At 42.0% G+C, this 22,573-nt stretch overlaps 1 protein-coding gene across 1 annotated transcript; it reads right to left on the bottom strand.

Annotated features, from left to right (window-relative positions):
* Positions 1-1,320: 1,320 nt before the first annotated feature.
* LOC125447486 (RING finger protein 11-like) lies at positions 1,321-21,757 on the bottom strand. Its single transcript, XM_048521905.2, has 3 exons — positions 21,367-21,757; positions 12,431-12,600; positions 1,321-6,394 (listed from the first exon to the last, which is right to left on the bottom strand). Exons 1-3 carry the CDS (start codon positions 21,553-21,555, stop codon positions 6,223-6,225), a joined length of 531 nt encoding a protein of 176 aa, XP_048377862.1. The 5' UTR covers positions 21,556-21,757; the 3' UTR covers positions 1,321-6,222.
* Positions 21,758-22,573: the final 816 nt, after the last annotated feature.

The following is a 22,573-nucleotide window of genomic DNA, read 5'->3' as shown; positions in this document are numbered from 1 at the left end:
AGCAGCAGAATTACACTATTCAGTCCACTGGGTCACTCTGCCATTTGATCATGGCTAACATGCTTCTCAACCTCATTCTTCCGTCTTCTGCAAGAATCCTTGATCCTCATACTAATCAATTCAGTTTTCATTTAGTCCCTTCTCCCTCCCACATCCTCTGCTTATGCAACCCCCACCCCCTTTGATGGTTTGCATTGCCCATAATGGGCTTTGCATGTAAACATTCAATTTTTGCACAGGTGTTTTACTTAGTGTTGGAAAAAAAAACAAAAAGTGTATTTTGGTGGTGGGAACTCAGTTGTGTACAAAGCACTTCTTGGTAGAAGAGAAAAGTGGCCCATCTCTGTCTTAAATAGACTCAATGATTTGGACTCCACAACTTTTTGTGGTAATGAATTCCACAGATTCACCAACCTCTAGCTGAAAGAATTCCTAACTCAGTTCAAAAGGGTCGTCCTTTCACTCTGAGGCTTGCCATCGAGTCCTCGTCTCTCCTACTACTGGAAACATCTCCATGTCCACTCGATTCAGGCCTCTCAGAATTCTAGAAGCTGCAATAAAATCCTTCTAAATTCTATCATGTACAGAATTAACTCTCAACTACTCTTCATATGACAGCCCTTTTATCCCCAGAATTATTATAGTAAATCTTCTGTAAGCCCCGTCCAAAGCCACAATATTCCAAATGTGGTCTGACCAGAGCCCTATATTGCCTCAGCAGTACATTCCTGCTGATGCATTTTACCCCTCCCTAAATAAATGCTAACACAATTGCCTAACTACCAACTGCACCTGCATGTCAACATTAAGTGAATACTGAACTAGGACTCCTAAATTCCTGTCCACTTCAGATTTCTGAAGAATTTTCCCCATTTAGAAAATAGTCTATGCCTCTATTTTTCCTACCAAAGTGCATTACCTCACAATACCTGTCCCTCCTCCTTTGTGTCATCTGCAAACTTAGCAACAATGGCAACAAAAACAGAGTTGCTAGAAAAGCTCAGCAAGTCTGCCAGCATCTGTGAAGAGGGGTGGAAAAAAAAATCAGAGTTAACGTTTCAGGTCCGGTGACCCTTCCTCAGAGCTGAGACAATCTCCAACAATGCCCTCTTCCTTCATGAATGAGCATTTAAAGGTGGTGGATGGAGGAACAATTAAGTGAGCTGCATTGTCCTGGAAGGTGATGAGTTACCTGAGTTTTGTGAGAGCTGAACTTATCGAGGTACGTGCCAAACCAAAAGACAGGGGAAGGAGCTTGCTTATTTTTGGGTGCAGTTCATATCCAATATCACGGATGCGATAGAAAACAACCTGTGGAGTTGATAGTTTATTTTTTTCAAAAAATATACATACTTTTACATGATTTGTTACCAGCAGCTAGTATAAACCAACAAAAGATATCATTTGTACTCAAAATCAGTGGAGTATTGGGCAGTTCTGGATTGCAACATTTTGACTGAAATGTGTACAGGTAGATCTGGGTTACAAAAATGAATTAATGATGACATCCTTGTTAAGGTCTGAGCTGAGAAGCTCTGAAGAAGCCAGTCAGGAGTGCCTCTCAGTATCAAGAGATTGTGTGTCCAATAGCTATTGTATCTTTCTGCAGTAATTGGCAAAAAAAACCAGACACCTTTACACTCAAGTACATATCCAGGATATCACTGCCCAAGCTGGAGCAGATGATGCTTGTGCAAGATTGAACAGAATAAAACAAACTCGCAGATTTCAAAGCATCATTAACATTAAAAAGTTCTTTGTGCAATTGTACCATTAGGAATACACAGTGTCTGCAACTGGAAGAGTAACCTCTTACAAAGGAACAGGGATTCTGCCAAAGTGCATCCAACCACAAGTGGAAGCTGTGTATATGCAATTTCCCATTTTTAATCAATTTTGCCACTTTAATCTCTGTGGCCAGTTACTTGTGGAAACTGCAATTCTTGGGCTAACACTGAAACAATCTCCAACCTCTGACACTTGGGGTTAATTCCATGACCTATATGACAATACTGGCAAAACAATGCTCTTACAATGCCAAAAAGTGCAGCTAATATTTATATCCTCGAATAAGTTAGTTTTCTATTGATCTGTTATTTTCCCCTCTATTCAGGGAGAGTAAATCTGTGCCATGCTTGCCTTTTTCTCAATGGTCAGTTCTGCAAATACAACGGAGGTGCTCGCTACTAGAAACATTGGGTGTACCAGCTGCTTCACTGTACTTCTCTTAACCGAACGGCATAGTCAGCAACCCTCTCACCCAGAGTGAGATCAATCACAGTCACCAAAGGCCTGTTGTTGTCAGAGGGCACAGTAAAATATAGAAATATTTTTAAATGTTTGCACCTAATATTTTTTAATGTTCAGTTATTACTGCCAGTTCCCAGTGAAATGTGATAAATGGCTTCCAAGACTGGAGGCACTTTGCCCACCATTTATACAACAGGCTAAGTTTCCATGGGTGTCAAACTCCTGTGACATTACACAATCCAGGGAAAGAGATGTTAGAGAGAGTCAGTGAACTGCAGGACAAAACCATCACTTTAGTTCCCATCAAAATCATACTTTGCATTCATATTTTTAGATTTCTCCAATAAATTCCTATGTCCACATTTATAATGGGAACCATGTGTGAGGGTTCAATAAGTTTCCACAGGAAAACACGATTCCTAACACTAACCATATATTATAGTTCTCAAGTATTGCACCTGACCCACACAGATTTCAGTCACAGTCTGGAAGGTTAATTCCATGAGATTCTCATTCCATTTGCCCCTCTCCAAAGAACAAGCCGGGTATCATACTTCCTGACCAACAGATGAGTCAACCCAGCATTCTTTCATCCCAAGTTAAGAGGACTAAAATTAGTAAACACTAAAAGCAAAACTGATGCTTAAAAAAACCAATAAACTGCCGACACTCCACACATATATCTAACTGAAAAATCAAACAGCCACAAACCTCTAATCGTGAGTGAGTGCAATCTGGGAGACATGTTAGTCTGCAATGAGACTTGTGACAGTGTATAGGTTGAAGAACACTTCTGAGCCTTCCCCCAGGTAAAGATGTAATACTCATCCAGAGCCCAAAAAGTCACAGGTTTCATTACTGGTTGGTACTGAATCAGTTGAGACGTGTGCTGGGGTGAAATAATTAACCAAAGGATGACAAGCTCCTGAAACTGCATTTACTGGCCCTCAGATAGTTTACATTTCAGTTTACTTACCTGGAGGTGCCTTGAGATCACTGACACACCTCAGCAGCCAATACTTATCCAAATATCTTCACTGCAATTGGCTCTCTTAGGACCCAAGAGCAGCTAATTTTAGGAATTAGTCCCACTGCTGGTACATGAAGGCCCCAAGACAGCTTTTTAATCCCACTTGTTGGGGCCTGGAACCCGCAGCAAAGCTCAGATTCTCTCCTTATTCCTGGTCAGTCCATACAATGGAGATGCCCAGTAATAGTGGGCATGGCTGTAATGATTCACCTCAGAGCTTATGTAACACTTTGAAAGTTGCAGTATCAGTACATACTTCTGTAAGGAGAATATGCAGCCAACACCAGTACAATTGACAGACAGTGTGAATCAGGTTCAGGAGCAAAGAGGAGGATTGCCCATCTTCCAAAACTGAAATCAACTCCAACCAACATTTGTGTGTGACTTCTAAATGCTAATCAACAGCTCTGAGCATTTATAACGTTCATCAGTTGACCCTTTTGGAACTAAATGGTACCATCTGATTATAGTCCGCACTTTGAACTCAATACTTTCCTTAAAAACAAAAAAAATTAAATAAACATATTGTACAGTACAATTTGAACCCAGACAGGTTTTGCTCATTCATGTTCTTATCCAGATAACACAGGAACAGGAAGTGACCGTCCAGCCTCACGTGCCTGTTCCAATAACCAACAGGATCACAGGTGATCCACGAGCAAACTCCACATACCTGTGTTACACTCATACTGCTCAAAACCAATGGCGAACAAACATCTATCAATCTCAGATTTCGAACTAACAAATCTAGTTTGCACTAATTATCATTCATGGAAACAAGTTCAAACTCTCACCACCGTTTGCGTGAAGAAGTGTTGCCCAATTGCACTCCCAAATGGTCTGACAACCATGTTTATAAAAGACCCCCAAAATCCTCAAGCAAGTTGGAGGCATTATCCTGGCTAATGATTCAGGCCAAAGTTCGGTAAAAAAAAAGGCTGTGCCAGAGCACAGAGCCAGGTAGACCAGGAAGGTTTCAGTTTTAATTCCTAGTCTGTACAGGATCAACGATAATGAAACAGAGCAGCAGCAGTAATGGGGAAGCACACGCACAGATGGCACCAAGATCAATGGAGTTGCCTGAGGATTGCCTTTAAACTCTTTGAAAGGTGTATCAAAACAATGCTCCTAATTTCTATATGGGATATAAAAAAAGGCCTTGCTGTTTTCCCAAGCTAACTGAAGTCTTATAGGGTCAGCACAAACACGAGCTGAACGGCTTCTGTCTGTCCTCCATCATTTGATTATTCTACTTGGTTACTACTTTTCAGAGTTTTTTTGGTTCATTAGATTGTACTAAATCTCCTAAACTGACATTTGCGCAAGCTCTCTAGAGTAAATATTAAAGTGCTGACAGATTGCTACAACAATAAAAATCTTGTGGGCCAGTCCCTCTCATAGACTGTGGGAGTTCAATTTCCCAGTCCACACGTCACCATTGTTGGGAAAAGGACTTAACCAGGTCTCCGGTGTTCAGAAGCCTGCTGCCAGGAAATATCTTGGATCTTAACCAAAACAGCCTCACCTATAAATCCCCTGCCCCCCTCACTACAGTGCAGAGAAACACATGGACTTCACACAGTGAGAATCAGGAGTCCGGTGTCAGGGAAAATGGTTGAAGCATCAACATTAGATACTCACACTCAAATCTCACTGGCTTGACACAGACCCAGCAGATTCTGAACCCTCCAATCAGTTTAAGAAAAATACCAATCAGGGACATTGCCATGCTGCTGTCCTGCTTATTTAACATAACAGGTTATGATATCAGACAAAGTTGCATTAAAATCTCAGTTGTCCCCAGTACAGTGCCGAGCCAGCTGATCTCAGAAGGGGACTTCAATCATAGCGGGCTACTTCAAAACTCCCTCACTGCTACAGGAAGTTTACTCAGGATTCCTGTTAGCCCAACAACTGCTGAACAGGGGGCACTCAGCTGAAGGACAAAGCAAACAGGTGCATCGAAACAATCATCAGCTTGAAGCCTTTTAAGTCACACACCATCTCAAACTGGAAGTCTACTGGCAGTTCCTTCACTGGGTCCAATACTACAACCCCTTAATGGCACTGTGGGTACATCTGTAAATTAGGACAGCAGCAGTTTAAAGTGCAATCCACCACCACCATTTCAGGGGCAGTTAGGGATTGGCTATAAATGCTGACCTTGCTCATGATGCTCCACACACTGTGAATGAATTTCAAGAAATAAGCTGCAGCTTCCTGACCCCCAGATGAATAACTTTCTGACAGTCTCCGTCTAGTTTCTTAATACTGCAGAGTTTCAGGAGAAAGGCCAACGTTATATTTGGGCTCTTTGTGTCCACAGGCAAATCATTTCACTATCTTCTATCTTTTTAGGTTGCCTCTTCCAATCACCACTCTGACCCACTTCATGTCCAGTTCCAAAACTGTGCCCTGTTACATGAGCACAGCAGGCAAGCAAAAAGCATAACCACCGTGGTGAGGTGTAAGGGAGCTATCATCATCTAAATCTCAGCAAGAGGGAGTGTCCAAAGCAGCAGCAGCAATGCAAAAGTAAAATCCATCTTAAAAGTCAAAAGCTTACAAAGCTTTTACTGTGGTCTCCCAGTAAGGAACACAATGCATACGTGGCTGGGTGGACAGTGACTAATACTAAAGTACAGAAAGTCAGATCAAAAAACGGCTTTCTTGCTGTTAGAGTGGGACTACTGCCCCCACTTTGATTTTAATCACTTCCCTTTTAGCCAGTTAATGTTAATTAGAAGATCTGGCCAATTGATCGTTTTCCCAGCTGAAAAAATGCACTGTCTGGTACCCACCCAGAAGCTATGGTGAGACAAAAGGATACTTCTTTGGTCTGAGTGAGTGCATGATTCTTTTCCCTATCCCTCCCCACCTTATTCTCCCCCTTTTGGCAGCAAGACACTCAAAAGTGCAACTGGACTCGAAGCCCAGTTAAGTCAGTTGGTCTCGTAGGATGAGAGCAGAGCCGCGTCTACAGGTTCCATACATGAAGGGCACGTGAAGGACCTCATCAGCCACTCGTCAATGCAATCCACGTGGTATATGTGCATGCATGGCAGAAACCGAATCGGGTCACCATATACAAAGTCCATCATACAGATCACACACCTAGGGAGTGAAGACAAAACAAAAATATTAATTAACCAGCACAATTTTACAGTGGGTGGGCAGGGCAAGAACAGATCTTGGGGATTCACGTACAATTTCTGAAGATGGCAAAAATGGTAAGGATGCTGTTTTAAAATTAAAATGCACAGAAATACAGATGCTGAGCTTTGTTAATAGGGTCACAGTGGAAAGTTATGCTAAAACTTTATAAATCACTGATTAGGCCTCAGGTGGAATATAACATTCAATTCACTTTAGGAATAATGTTAAACCCTTAGAATGGCTGCAAGGAGATTTGCTAAAATGGGGTCAGTGATGAGGGACTTAGGTTATGTAGCAAGACTAGAGAACTAGGGCTGTTGTCCTTTAAGCGCCTAAGATTGAGAGATTTAATAGTGGTTTTCAAAAATTATGAGGGTTTTGAGAAACCAGATAGGGACAAATTGTTTGTAATGGCTGGAGAGCGGTGGGTATAAATTCAAAATAACAGAAGAAAAACTGGGAGAGAGAGGATCCACGCAGGTGCCAACGACATGGGTGGGACCAGGAAAGAGGCTGTATACAGTATGAGGAGCTAAGCACCAAATTAAGCAGAACTGCTGAGCCACAGTCAAATTGGGTTAGGGTAACTAAGATTAGAGAAATAAATATATAACTCAAAAGACTGACGGAGCAGAACCAAGTCCTTCTTCGTGAGGAACTGACACCAGAACTGAGGAAAGTGGGATCTGTACTACAAAGACCATCTCCAGAAGAAGCGTACTGGGATCAGTGTTCCAACTAGGGAAACTAGAGAGGGTTTTTTTTAAAGTAAGTAGTGGGAACGAGGATCCAAATGTGGGAAGTTGTGGTAAATCAGTAAGTAGAGTCAAGTCAAAAGTGGTATTAATATGGGAAATGATAAGCAAACTATGGTAGGAAGGAATAGAGAGTCCGATAAATCAGGAGAGGAAACAAGAAAACTACAATCACCAGGAAAATGGCACTGAGCACATTATTGAAGCTAGGAGTTGACAAGTCCGCAGACCCTGATGTACTTCATCCTAGGGGTGTTAGAAAAATTGGCTAGAAAATTAGTTGACATTTTGGTTTTAACTTTAGTTGCAAAGATTCAGGGATGGTTCCATTAGAGTATAAAATAGCAAATGTAACTCTTTTATTCAAAAAGGGAGACTGAAAACATTAATCTACAGGTCAGTTAGCTTAACGTGTTTCATAGGGCAGATCTTAGATATTATTACATACATTACAGCACAGTATTTAGAAAATTTCACAGTAATCTGGCAGAGTGAACATATGTTCTATAAAGGAAATGCTGCGGATAAAAGGGAACTAGTGGATGTACTGTCTTCTGGAAATCAAAGTAATTTTGTTAAGGGCACCATCAAATGTTATTGTGGGAAATAGAAGCTCATGTTGTAAGGGGTAACAGATCAGCATAGCTAGCAAACTAACATGAAACAGAAGACATAAATGCGTTATTTTCTGGTTGGCAACATGAAATGCATGCTGTTCTACAGGGTTCAGTGGTAGGATCGCGTGTTTATAATTTATTTAAATTACTTGAATGAAGGTACCAAAGGTACAGCAGCCAAATTTGCTGACGACACCAAAACATGTAGGAAAGTAAGTTGTAAAGATGATATTAGGAGCTGGCAATAGGAGAATTGTGTATGAAAACGTATAAATTTCCACTTCATCGGAAAGAATAAAAAAGCAGCATGTTACTAAAATAGGGAGGCATTGTCCAGTTCAAAAAGAGAGAGTTCTTGGTTTCTTTGTGCACAAATCACAAGGTCAGATTACAGCTACAGCAAGTATTTAAAACTATTGTTTATTGTAAGAGAGTTAAATACAAAAGCACAGTACGTGTTGGTTACACAGGGCAATTTTAACACGATATCTGGAGTACTGTGCAGAGTACTGGTCACCTTATTCAAGGAAGGATGTAAAAACAATGGAAGCATTTCAGACTAACACCTAGAAAAAATGGGTGACCTCATGAGAAAAGGTTGACAGGCTATGTTCCTACCCTCTGGAGTTTAGAAGAGGCAACTTGATTGAAATAAAAGATCCTGAGGTATCTTGACAGGATAGGTGTGGAGAGGAAGTTTCCTCTTGTGAAAGAATCTAGAGCTAGGGAGTCAATTTTTTCAAAGTAAAGGGTCACCTGTATAAAACACATTAATTTTGTTCTCTTACAGAGGTTTGAGAATCTTTGTAATTCTCTTCTGCAAAAAGCAGAGTACTTGAATTCTCTTCGGGCAGAAATGGATAGGTTCCTCATAACAAGGGGGAGAAAGTTTTTTGGGGTAGGCAGGAATGTAGCAGGATCAGATCAGGTGTGATCTTAATGAATGGTGGAGGAGGCTCAAATGAACTACTACTAAGTCGCACTGTCAGATTCAATTGTAACTTGCAAAAAAATTAGACAAATACTTAAAGGAGAAAAGGATAATCTAAGAAACTACATACCAGAGAGTCGCTGGAGTGGCAGAAGCTGACGGTAGACTTGAGATAGGTCTATAAAATTATGAGGTGCAGAGATAGGGATGACAGTCAGAATCTTTCCCCCCCTCCAGAGGTGAAATATCTAAGCCTAGGGGGCATGCATTTAAGGTGAGAGGGGGAAAGTTCAAAGGAGATGTGAGGGGCAAGTTGTTTTTGTATAGAATGTGGTCAGAGTCTGGAATGCACTGTCAGGCTTGGTGGTGGAGGCAGATACGATAGAGGCATTTAAAGGACTTTTAGCTAAGCACAAGAATAGGCAAGGGGATTAGTTTAATTTAGTGTCATGTTTGGCTGATGGGCCTGTTCCTGTTCTGTATAATTCTATGATCGAAAAAAAAAGCATGCAGTGTTACAGGGAAAAATTGCGAGAGTATGATTAATTGCTAACTCAGAGGAACGATGAGCTGCAAAGCCTCCTTCCATACCGGTGACTCTGTTGAACTTATTTTTGACACAAATTTCTTTTAATGACTGCCCATCACACCAAAGATTTAGGAGGAAATTTAGCAGCCAAAGGAAATTTCTGTGCTTTCTTGTGAAAGGGAAAGCAGCAACTCAGAATGGAAACCAAAAATAACACCAGTTGACTCAAGCCAATTTCCTGTGTTTTCATGCAATGATAATTACAGCACAGGGCAGAAATGTGGTAAACCTCACTTAGTGGACAGTCAGAGACAAAAGGGTGTAGAGCTGGATGAACGCAGCAGGCCAAGCCGCATCATAAGAGCAGGAAGGCTGACGTTTCGGGCCTAGGCCATTCATCCCCCAAGGCCGAAACGGCAGCTTTCCTGCTCCTTTGATGCTGCTTGGTCTGCTGTGTTCATCCATCTCTACACCTCATTATCTCAGATTCTCCAGCATCTGCAGTTTCTGCTATCTCTAGTGGACAGCCAGTGGCATCATTGGGGCATAGTACCAAAAAGTGAAGCATCCACGGAAAAATCCACCCTCCTTAACAGTCAGCAGTGAAACAAGGGAAGGGAAGAATAATAGCAAGTAAATAAAATCCTTATTTTATGCATCAAGCATCCTGACAGTTTTTTGATCTTATCCATTCTACACACTTGAGGATGTTATTGATGCTATATAATTGCAGTAAGTCTGTCATAAACAGTAACAATGAGTACACAGAATAGACTGACAAAACCGATTGTTCCCCACTTTTGGTAATATGCCACATGTGGCAGAGAGTTCATCTAAGTCACAGTCTGTTGATGGTCATGTGCCCAGAGCACATGACCATGAAGGGTAATATATCCAAAATCTGATCCTTTCCTCGCTTGACACCCATGGATCACCTTGGTAGAATGCTCCCTTCCTGTCATAGGATCAGATTGAAGAAACCCACCCTGCTCCTGAAAGCTAAGCTTCTTGAGATCAGATACAAAGATGACATTGAACCTGGGATTCACTGAATCTTTGTTGCTTACTATCACACTTGGAATAGAATTCACCCAGAACCCGATCAAAGAAGCTATTAATACCAGTTGTAGCAAGTCCTAACTTGAACCATGGAATGGGGCAGCACAGAAGGCCATTCTGTCTACTATGCCCGTGCTAGCTCACCAAATGAGCTAACCAGTTAATTTCACTGTCCTTCTGCGGACCTACAAATTTCTTCTTTTTAAGTATAAACGTGTGGAGTCGTAGAAAGTAGATGTGGCCCCTATTAAGTATTTTGCATCTTAATTCAGCAAGACAGACTTCGATGATGGTGAGGTTAGGGAGGATATGTTGATATTCTACGCCATGTCGATATTAAGGCGGTAGAAGCATTGGGTGTCTTGAAAAACATTAAAGTAGATAAGTCTCGAGGGATTGATGGGATCTCTCCCAGGATACTTAGGGAGGCATGGGAGGAAATTACTAGGGCCTTAACAGAAATCTTTGTATCCTCTTTAGCCTCAGCTGAGATCTCAGAAGACCAAAGAATAGCCAATGTTGTTTCTTTGTTTAAGAAGGCAAACAAGAATAATCCAGGAAATTATAGGCCACTGAGCCTTACATCAGGAAATTTTTTGAGAAGATTCTTAGAGACAAGATTTACGCGCATTTGGGACAGAATAGACTTCTAGGGATAATCGGCAAGGGAGGTCTTGTCTCATATTTGATTTGAGATTTTTTGAGAAAGTGACCTGATGAAGGTAGGGCAGTGGATGCAGTCTACATGGGCTTAACTAAAGCACTTGACAATGTCCCTGTCACAGGCTGGTCCAGAAGATTAAGTCACGGGGAATCCACAGTAAGTTGGTCAGTTGGATACAAAACTGGCTTTGTCATAGACGATAGAGTAATTAAACAGCAATATTTTTCTGACTGAGGTCTGCGGCCAGTGGTGTTCCACAAGGATCAGTGCTAGGACCTCTGTTACTTATATATAAAAATGAATTGGATGGTAAAGTAGGTGGTAATGACACAAAAATTGGAAATGTGGATAGTGAGGAAGGTTGTCAAAGGATATAGATCAGTTGGGCAGAGAAACAGCAGATACAGTTTAATCTGCACAAGTGTGAGGTAACGTATTTTGGGAGGTCAAATGCAAGAGCAAGTATACAGTAAGTGGCAGGACCCATAGCAGCGTTGATAGACAAAGGGATCTTGAGGTGTAAAGTCCATAGCTCCCTGAAGGGGGCAATATAAGTGAATATGGTGGTAAAGGCAGCCCACAGCATGCTTGCCTTCATTGGTCAGGGCATTGAGCATAGAAGTTGGCAAGTCAATGTGCAGCCTTATAAGACTTTAGTTAGGTCACATTTGGTGCATTGTGTGCAGTTTTGGTTACCATACTATAGGAAGGATGTAGCTGTTTTGGAGGGGGTGCCAAAATGTTCTTTTTTTAAAGCTTACCAGGATGTTGCCTGGTTTGCAGTATATTAGCTATAAGCAGAGACCAAACAAACTTGATTTTTTCACGAGTGTGTCAGTGAACGAGAGATCGACCTGACAGAAGTAAATAAAATTATCAGAGGCATGGATAGGGTAGATAGTCAAGAGTCTTTTTCACGGTGGAAAAGTCAAATATTAGGGGACATAGGTATAAGCTGAGATGGGCAAGTTTAAAGGAGATGTGAGAGGGACAGAGAGTGGTAGGTGCCTGGAACATGCTGCCAGGGAGGTGGTAGAAGCAATGACTAAAAGATATGATTAATCAATGTTTAAGAAGCATTTAGACAGACGAGTGAAAAAGCAAGGAATAGAGGGACATGACCATGTGCAGGCAGATGAGATTAGTTCAGAATGGCATCATGGTTGGTGTAGACATGGTAGGATGATGGGCCTGTGTCTGTGCTGGACTGTTGTATATATGCCCCTTCAGAGAGTTGATATGCTTCCATAGCCCTTACAGCCAATGCACGAAAATTCACTGCAGAAAGAAAATTCATCAAATCTCTCTGCTGGAAATTGTCAATTATTTAAAGCTGGACATTCTCTCTATTTACTCAGTTAGAAGCATTAGGAAATGATAATGAGAATATCTCAGCTTCCTGCTACCACCAGTTCAATTTCCAATATACTCATACTCACTCCTTGATTTTCTTGTTGTGGGTTTCCTTGCCAAAGTCAAAGCTGCCTTTGGGAAGGTGTTGGATTAGGCCAAGCCTCTGTGCTATTCGGATCTGTTCTTCCTCTGTCAGTTGAGTTGCCAGGCGGGTCTGACTGGGTGTTGGGTGATAAACTGGAATTTGCACTTGTTCCTGAAATGCATGCAATTCATTTGTTAAGGAACAACCATTCCAGTGTGCAACAAGATTCCCAACATTCACATCTTCCACCACCAATGCACGGAGCCAGCAGTGTGCACCATTTACATGATGGATTGGAGCAACTAGCCAAGGTTTCTTGTACAGTACCTTCCAAACCCATGACCTCCACCACCTAAAAGGACAAGGGTAGCAGGTACATAGGAACCTGTAAGACCCCTCCAAGCCCAACACCATCCTACTATTCTTTCAGAGTCACTAGGTCAAAATGCCAGAACGTCTCTTCTAACAGCATTGTTAGGTGTTCATACCCCTCACTGACACCAGTGTCTGATCAGTGAAGATTAAATTTGTTCCACTGGAATTAGGTGAATATTTTAAAAGGGGCTTTGAAAGGTACTGCAGCATGAGCTATTTACAGGGTCATAAAAAACTGGAATTTAAGCATCAAGCAGTAATACCCTTCCAAAGAGTCAGTATAAGCAAGATAGGCTGAATGGCCTCCTTCAGCAACATGAGTATAATTCCATCGTTCAAGAAGGCAACTCAACACCACTTTGTCAAAGATAATTAGAAATGGACAATATACAGTGGCCTTACCATCAGTACTCTCATCCCATGAATTAACAGCAGAACAACATATGGATAGGGAGGGCCACTAAGCCTCTCTTTGTCCATCCATCCAGTTTGAGGTTTTTCACCCTGACACTCCCACTTCCAAGGCAAGAAGGGTTATTACCCACAGTACGCACAGATTTAGTGTGATTTGTCAGAGCAATACAAGGAAGCTTATTTTGCTTGGAAAATATAAAGTGAACACACTGCCTCAGAGGGGAATGTTTCAAAAAAGGAATGTTTGCAGGCCTATAGGAGGTGCGAGACTGATTTGACGGCCTGTGTCATGGAGCTGGCACAGGCTCACTGAACTGAATAAACTCCCTTTGAGCTGTATTTTTCTATAATTCTACTGTCAAGTTTTCCAAAAAGCAAGTGTCAGGCAGGAAATGCATTGTCTGGTAAGATACCAGTTACATGGACCAAGAAAGCCTGAGGCTCAATTCTTGGTCTCATCCGAACATTCAAGGGTTAGGAAACGGCAAGAGGGACTGAAGGGAGGAGAGGGAAGAGGGTAGAGGAATGAGCACTAGACCTGGCCCAGTGTTGGGTGGGTGTTAAGCAGGGACAAGACAGCCTTATAGAAGCAGCAGTCTCCTGGCATTCAATGAGCAGAATATGGATATTAGACATCTGCCAGTAATGAAAAAACATACTCACACCATCCAAAAAATTGGTATGAAATATCAAGGGAACACAATCCAGTAAGTCCATCAATGTTTCTCTAAATAAGTCAGAACTCACAGCTCCTAATTAGCTTGTAAATGCAGCAACGTGGCAAAGTAGTTGCAACAGATTGTTGAATTACACGTGGGCTACACAGGCCACTTGTTTAAATAAAGTGCTGGTCAGCAAAGGGGAACAGGCATTTAATTAAGAGGATCCCCAAGTAACTTGCACTAAAATCATTGCTTTCCTTACACTACTGTTTCCCCGACATTGTGCATGTCTCTCAGCTGTTGAATGTACTGATTACAGCACTTGTAGTTTGTTCTATTGAGCAACTTGATTGTGAAATCTTTATCCTGTGCAATGCTTTAGGTAAGTTGGGTTTTTATGACCATATCCTTACGTAGCAGTCTGTTTTCATCCAGGCCCAGTTCAGTACTCTCAAACTGCTTGTTTTATTGAGGCTTTAAAGATATGAGCTGTGGGTCAGGGATAGCACTCTTGCCAAGAGTTGAAGATTCATATAAACTCGGGTAGGTGTAGACAATTTGCCAAAACTGTGGCTAAGCTGACTGCAACCTTTACTCACTTTCCTGTCTAATCTCAATATCTTTCCATTTTCTTGTCAATCTAACTTTGTGTAAAAGAAATCCAATGCTCTTGCCCCCACCATTCTCCAAGAAAGAAAATTCGACAGACCTGTGATCAGAGAGAAAAATATATTTCTCAACTTCATCTTGAGAAATCCTTATTTTCTTTTAAAGTGTCACCTACATCCTTTCAGCACTCACCATTCCAAGCCCCCTCAAGATCTTGCCTGGTTCAATAAGATTCTTCTAAACTCTCCACACCAGTTTAAGTTCTGCTCAAGAAACTTCAGACGTAATCCTGCGTGGCATTCCCAGTCCAGTCCTCAGGGAGTGCTGTGCCGTCAGGTTAGACATTAAACTGAGGCCTCTCTAGTGATCGGGAATGACTGAGTAACCATTACTTGAGAGCATGTGAATTTGGAGGGGAAGGGAGAGGAGTGGTGGATGCATATGATTGATTCACAAAAGCCTGCTCGTTATCTACAGCAATCAGTGCTTATTGTGAGGATATGAATATTTGTTTAAGAACTGATGTGTAAAACATTGTGCTGCCTGATTCTCTCAAGCTCCCATCCCCTATGCGCCTGTAAAGCAGATCCAGAGTACAGACACTAACACCAAATCAAAAACTTTACTGAAGTTGCTTTCAGTAGTCGGTTAGCATTCTGCCAACTTAACACACAAGCATTTGTTCTCTCAAATTTGCTCTGGCATTCATCAGATTATCCTGATCTTCTAGCTCAAAGCCACCTGAGATTGAATCAATTCCTGTTTATCTATTTCATATCACTTGATCTCTTCAATATCTAGAAATCTATTCATCTCTGTCTGGAACATACTGAATGACTGCGTCTCCACTGTTCACTGAGTGGAAAATTCCAAAGATTCATCATCCTCTGCATGAAGAAATTCCTCCTCATCTCAATCTTAAATAGTCTGCCCCTTAGTCAGAGAATGCATCCTTGATCATAGATCCCAACCCCAACACCCTCAGGAAGTATCCTCCTGCATCTACCCAGTTGAGACCTGTAAGAATTTTGCATGATTCAGTTAGATTACCTTTCATTCTTCTAAACTCAAGAGAATACAGCTCAGTCTCCCCAATCTGCAAAATCTCTGCAGCACTCCTTCAATGGCAAGCACATCCTTCCTTTGGTAATGAGTCCAAAACTGTACATAATACTCATCGCAACATACCTACTAACCTATTTTAACTATTAAGTGTACAAGCAGGGTAGAGAAAATTGAAATTTACAATGTGCTATTCTGGACATGCAAAAATTACCGACAGTACCTCCACAATAACTCCATCTCTGCCTGCATTAGAACAAACAGCAGCATCAGCACATTTGGGGACAAGTTAGGGTCTCCAGTTAGACTTCGGATTCTTGGGAACCCACTCGATGGTGTACTATTCCACAGGCACCTGTTCTTATTGCATCCAAATTACTGGAGAGCATGACACAGCAGACCACTTGGCCCATTGAAAAGCAATCCAGTTAGTCCTCTTCCACTGCCCATTCTCTATATCCCTGCAATCTTGTCTCCAAGTATTTATCCAAATCCCTCTGAAGGCAACTAGTGAATGTGCATCCACTTCTCTTTCAGCCAAGTATTCCAAATCCTAATCACTTGTTGCATAAAATAAATTTTCCCTATGTAGCCTTCTATTTGTTTTATTTTCTTTCATGGGACATGGGCTTCACTAACACATTCAGCATTTGTTACCCATCCTCAATTGTCCTTAAATGGAGTAGTCCAGACCACAGGAAAGGGCAACAAATTTCCTTACCCAAAAGGACAGAAGTGAATCAGAGGGGTCTTTTACAACCATTCATGATATTTGGTATGGGCACCATCACTGACACTAGTTTCATGACCATGACTGGTTAACTGAATTAAAAATTTTGTCATGTTTCATGGTGGGATTTGGGCACGCATCCCCAGAGCAACAGCCTGGGCCTCTTAATTACTACTCTATGGACATTACCACTCTGTCACTGACTCCCCTGTTCAGGGCCTCAATCAAAACGTCAGCTAACTGTGCCACTCAAGACACAGCAAGCATTAACACATTCCTTGGTGAACAACCTATCTTACCGAATTAATGTCAAGGTGAAACATTAGTGGACAGTTGTGAGGATGTAACATGTTTAGTGCTTAATAAAAGGTAGCCTCCTGAATAAGTACTACAACTGTGAAAATGTCACTGTGAAAGAACCTTAAGTAATTCCACCAGCCTGTCAGTCAACCTGTCTGCTTCTCACTTACAGTGCTCTGTTCTCGGTGAGCTCTTTTCCCTTTGTGTTCCTCCCAAACTCTGATCCTCTCTCTTTTACTCTCAGCCATGTTGCACTGTTTCACTTTCTCACTATACCCGTGGCTGTCTTCCTTTCTCTTCTCTTTTGTGTGTTGCTCACTCTTTGGTCTCCTCTGGCTTTACTGCCTCGATTCTGTTCTTCTATAAGCCTGCAGTTATCTGTTATCGTAGCAATCCTGTCTGTAAAAGAAAATCCATGTGGTGATCAGTATAGTGAATCCCTGTGTTTTGTTGTAAAGTGCAGAAACAATGTCCTCTGCACTGTAAACTAGGTCTTAATATTTTTTTACATGTTTTGGACAACGTTCCAGCAAGAGTACTTATAGCCTCAAGCTCCAAATACAGTCAATTGCTACATGTGAGATCTAAAGTGTACTCGAATCCATCATCATCATAGCTTAGCTCCCACTTTACAGATCTCATCACTATTTGCGGCTCTTGAAAACACTGACCGTTTCACAAGCTTTTTTTGGTGGCAAAAATGGATTTGGCCATTAGGCCACACCATTAGAAAAAAAACAAGGATGTAAAGGATGTCACTGCTATTTGTACTCAGTCTGCATGCCATAGCAGTCACTGCTGCCCTAGAGTTTACAACATGACAATCTGACGTTCCTCTGAAAGTTCAGGAATTCCTGTCAAATTACTTCCCAAAACATCAAAAACAAAACCAGACCCTAAGTAACACATTTCATATGGGGATGGGTCTAGAAGCACCTTAGTAAAAATTGCTCACAGTCGTACCTTTGAAACCAGTGTTTGGTGTGTGGTGAATCAGGTAGAACCCTTATCATGTTACTGAGTAAAGCATCATTGCTTGGAATATTCCTCAACCATGGCGCTATCCTGGATTGACCAAGCAAGTATGCCAGTTAACAGTGCCACTCAGTATTCAGTGAGCAGTATTGAGTCTTGGCGGATATCCAACTTTTTCAAATGAAACAGTAACGCATTACTGCGCAATTGAGAGGATGTCAACAGTTTCAATGCCGAGGGTAAAAAGGTAAAGCAACGTCCTGAACAGGTACAGTCCAAGAGAATACTCTGAGTATATGATGCTGTTTTCACAGGGGATCCTACCATTACTGGCAATGAGAGTTACAGAAACAAGGGAAGTGGATGGTGTTAATCACTTGTGATCTACTCAAAATACAGAACAAACATATGTAGCTGAATGGCATTCTCCTGTTCTTACATCCACACTTTCAGCCATTTAAACCTGTTACACTGACAATGTTTCAAGCACTCCCAAAACAGCTCAATTAAAAGTTCAATTTTTGTTGGCCGCTCAAGCTCCTTCCTGCAAAATCTAACATTTGGAAAAGAAATTCAAAATGCCATACTTCACCTCTTCAAAAATGCAGACCACAGGACTCCCAGATACTGCAGTAGCTGGGTCAGATACAGCTTAATGTTCTTTTACTCAGACCCAACAACAATCCTTACCTCCATTCTCAGAAATGCACCTTACAACATTGTTATTGCCTTTACACACACACAATCAGCAGCTGCATTTAAAGGCAAAACGGAGGAAGGAAGGAAGGAACGAACAAAAATTTATGATGATGGAGTTGGAGGAAGTAGGCAGTAGCACGTTTATGTGGAGATTAAATGCTTTGATAATCACATAAATGGCTAGATCCGGTGTGTCACACCATCAGAAATAGCTTGTCTGCAACTACTTCACTGAATCATGTAAACACATAGTTTATATCACCCACAAGCATAGAAACATAGACAAAGGCCATTCAATCCCTCGAGCTAGCTCCAATATTCAAATTGATCATTGATCAAACAGATCTTTGACCTCAATGCCATTTTTGCGCCATCCGCACGTTTCTTGATGCCAGAAGACTTCTAGAAACCTTTCAATATCTGTCTTGAACATGTTCAATGGTGGAGCCTCTAAAGCCCCCAGGGTTGGACAGAATTCCAAAAATTCACTACGTTCTGTGTTAAGAAGCTCCTCTTTGTCCTAAAATGGCCTACCTTATTCTAAAACTGCACCCCCCTGCTGTGAGACTCACACCCCGGGGAAACATTCTTTCTACATCTGCCCAGTTGAAGCAGATACAAGGATTTTGCATGCTTTATGAAAAATAATGTTCAAGACTTGAGGGGCAACATGAAGCAGACGGGCTAGGAAAATAGAAGGATAACTGAAAAACTCCTTATAAACTACCCTAGATATGCATCATTATTTTGTCAGCTAGGACATATCAAATTAATAAAACAACTTGTCAGAATATTTGAATCCTTTGTCAAGTTTATACATAAATTTAGGCTTCAGAATAATAATGAAAACAATTGGCCTGATAGAGAATAAAATTAGAAAGGATATGTAACTTGTACTGCTCTGAATGAAGACTGGCAAAGTTGATGAAACAAAAACAGTAACTCATAGAGAATAAACCTTGAATCCCTTTAGAACGGTACAATCATTCACTAATACAAGTGGTGCTGCAGGTGGCACTACTACCTCACAGCACCAGGGACCCAGGTTCGACTCCACCCTTAGTTTGCACATTCTCCCTGTCTGCATGGCTTCCTCCCACAGTCCAAAGATGTGCAGGTTAGGTGGATTAGCCATGGGAATTGCAGGGTTACAGGGACAGGGTAATGCTGGGTGCGATGCTCTTTGGAGGGTTAGCATGGACTTAATGGGCTGATCTACAATATAGGAATTCTACGACACAAATGAACTATTAAAATTATCAGAACGAGTAGCCTGCATTCTGCTCCAATATGGTTTCATGTGTTTGATCAATCACTGGGAAAGTTCTGTCAAATCCACATACTTTTGTGGAAACACAGCTCCAAGAGAGCCGATAACCCTTCATTCTCGTCTTGGCAAGCTAATGGGCTGTGAAATGCATCACAGGTAAGCCCCATTCCGTTTCTCTTTGAAACGCAGGTCAAAAGTTGTGAACAGCAGCAGGAATCCTGCCTGTTTTTGCACCAACTTCACCTGAGAGAAACATCCAGTACCAAAGCTGTCCAAGCTGGCTAAGAATCAAATATGGATTGCCTGTCCTCTTGGAATCACACCAGCTACCACATAAGCCTCAGGATGGGAGGATCCTATTGGAATCTACTGTAATAACTTTTGAGCATAAAAACCAGCCTGACGCTCCAGTACAGTAGTGAGTGGGCTGCACTGCCAGCATGCCATCTCTTAGAAAAGTTGTCAAAGCCCTGTGTATCCTCTCCGCTGGTTGTAAACATCTTCTGGCACAATTCAAAGAGTAGGAGTGTTTGCACTGGTGTTGTTGACCAATGTTGAACTTTATAAACAAAGCTGATTTGATCAAGATGATTGTAGGGAATTACCATGTTCAATCCTGTTTTCCTAAATTACAACAAATCTTACAGAAGACTGTAAAAGGCTGTCTAGCACTTTGGAACTTGAGGTGGAGAAAGACACTACAGAAATGCAGACTTTTAATATGTTTTATTGAATATTTTTAACTGTTTGGAAATACTTATACTAAACCTGGAGCTCATTTTTGCATTCCAGCTCAGTGTTTCTGAAGTTTGAGCTTTTTTTTCCCCCCAACTCCAAGCCCATTTTGAGGCTTCAAAATCATACCAACACCTCTGTGAGGACTGAGACAGTGGGGGCATGTTAGAAGCAGATACAGCATTACAACTTGGGAAGGGCTCCACTGCTGACTCAGAGTTTGCATCCCTAAAATGTCAAACTGCAACCAACCTGGGGTTCCAATCGCCACATTAGGAAGCCTGACTCTAGTCAGCATTTTTGAAGTCCACTGACAGAATCATTGCAACATAAGAAATTTATGGCAACCCATCAATTTGTGTTTTTGAATGCTGGGTTAAGGAGCCACCAACTGATGATGATGTGTCTCCATTGTCAGCTGCGGCTCAATGGGGTGCACTCTTACCTCTGAATTAGAAAGTCTGGGGTTCAAGTCTCAATGCAGTGACATCAGCACAAAAATGAAGGGTGACTCTGCCACAATAGTGGCAGGACAATAAAGTATTTTGCAGTGTTCAAAGGGAGGTTGTGAACGGTGCTGTACAAATGCAAACTAAAACGGCTCCAATGAACTATTTTGGGAATGCAAAGGGAGATCGGGAAACAAACAATTTAAATGCAAAGTTTATTTTACAGTTATAAAGTATTCCATGGGGAGCTAAGGAAGGTGGTGAAAGAAGTTAAAGAAATGCAAACATTTAAATAGAAGTGTTTAATATTCTGGGGTGCAAAATGAGCTACAGAAGTGAAAAAGTTTCTCATTTTCGCCAAAAAAATACTTCTACAAAGTAGGTCATGGGGTGCAAAAGAGGGCTGTGAGAGTAGCTTTAGAACCGCAAACAACTCCTTGTTCACTTGGTAGTTTGGTAACACAAGTTGAGAACTCGAAAGGCTCTATATAAAGGCGGTTGGAGGAGGTGAAAACAAGAGGTTGTTAAATGGGTTACACGGGTGCATAAGATTACTTTCACTGGGATGCGACCCCAATTATATACATGTATTAAATTGATGTTTCTTCTTTTCCTTCTTCTGGCGGTTGCTATTTCCCCTGTTCCCTACACACCGACCTGGTATAGCGGCGAAGGCGGCAGTACGAGCAGCAAACCCGGGGCCGAGGACTCTGAATCCTGCGCTCCCTCCGCTGAGGCGTCCCCTCGGGCGGCCGCTCCCTCGCCAGCGGCTGCTCCAGCGTAACTCGCCGAGTCATTCAGCAGAGAGATGTCATCGCCCGACTGCGATTTGAAACAATTGCCCATATCTGTTTTTGAACTTGAGAGCTCGAGTCATTCGAAATACAAACGTTTTAAAATTTCCCCAAGAAGAAAAAAAAATCAACAGAGCAACACTCTCCCTTCACCCGTCGCTAACTCGGGCGCAGCCGCCATTTTACTTTCCGCCTTCTCCCTCTCCCTGACACCCCGTCCTCACACAAACCTGATGGACGCGGATTTAATTGACGTGCGTCCGCACCCAGTCGCAAGCGGCGATCGCGCAAGGGAACCAATCATAAGCGAGGGGAGCGCGGAGTGTCGGCGGGAGGGCAGGCTCTGATCGGTACAGCCGAACTTGCTCGCTGGTTTGAATGGACTCCTGAGGCTTTGCAAACTGGGGGCAGAGACGACCCCCTCAGCGGAGGGAGGAGGGGGAGGGGCGAGAGGGGACGGGGCAGACGTCAGATTGACAGCGACAACCGCCATTCACAGGCCAGCCCCCCGCTTAGCCAATCAACAACGATGCCTGACATTGTCTTGGATGGGCAACATCAAAGGCAACGCTTGCCTGTCTTTCACCGTTGCAGGTTCAATACTGTGCCTCCTACCGGCGTTCAGACTTTATTTGCACTTGCAATCTCTCATTAAATTGTGTTCAAAGCTAAAATTACATGACGTACAATAAAATTCAATTCATCGCCATACATTCCAGTTTTAGGCATTTGAATTCATCCTTAATATTTGCGACCCATTGTAAGAAGTTGGGTAAATGCAGTGGGCTGGATGCCTTATTTGCAAAGGACAGAAATGCAACAGTGTGGATTCAGTTCCAGCAGTGGTTGTGGTTACCATGAAGGTCTCTACTTATCTTCTCATCTCCACCTCGACATGGTGACCTTTAGGTTAAACCATCACCAGTTATCTCTCTCTCTCAGATACAATACCTGACTACCTGGCCTGGACTTCTCACGTAGATGTGATAGTCAGTAAGGCACACAACACTTCTTCCTCAGCAGGCCTGTCCATAAGGTCCCTCACCAACTTTTACAACGTACCACAGAAA

The sequence above is a fragment of the Stegostoma tigrinum genome, chromosome 35 (genome assembly GCF_030684315.1).
Source record: "Stegostoma tigrinum isolate sSteTig4 chromosome 35, sSteTig4.hap1, whole genome shotgun sequence".
In the NCBI taxonomy this organism is placed as follows: domain Eukaryota; kingdom Metazoa; phylum Chordata; class Chondrichthyes; order Orectolobiformes; family Stegostomatidae; genus Stegostoma; species Stegostoma tigrinum.
Note: the sequence above shows the minus strand (reverse complement) of the source record. Positions and strands in the feature narration are given on the sequence as shown.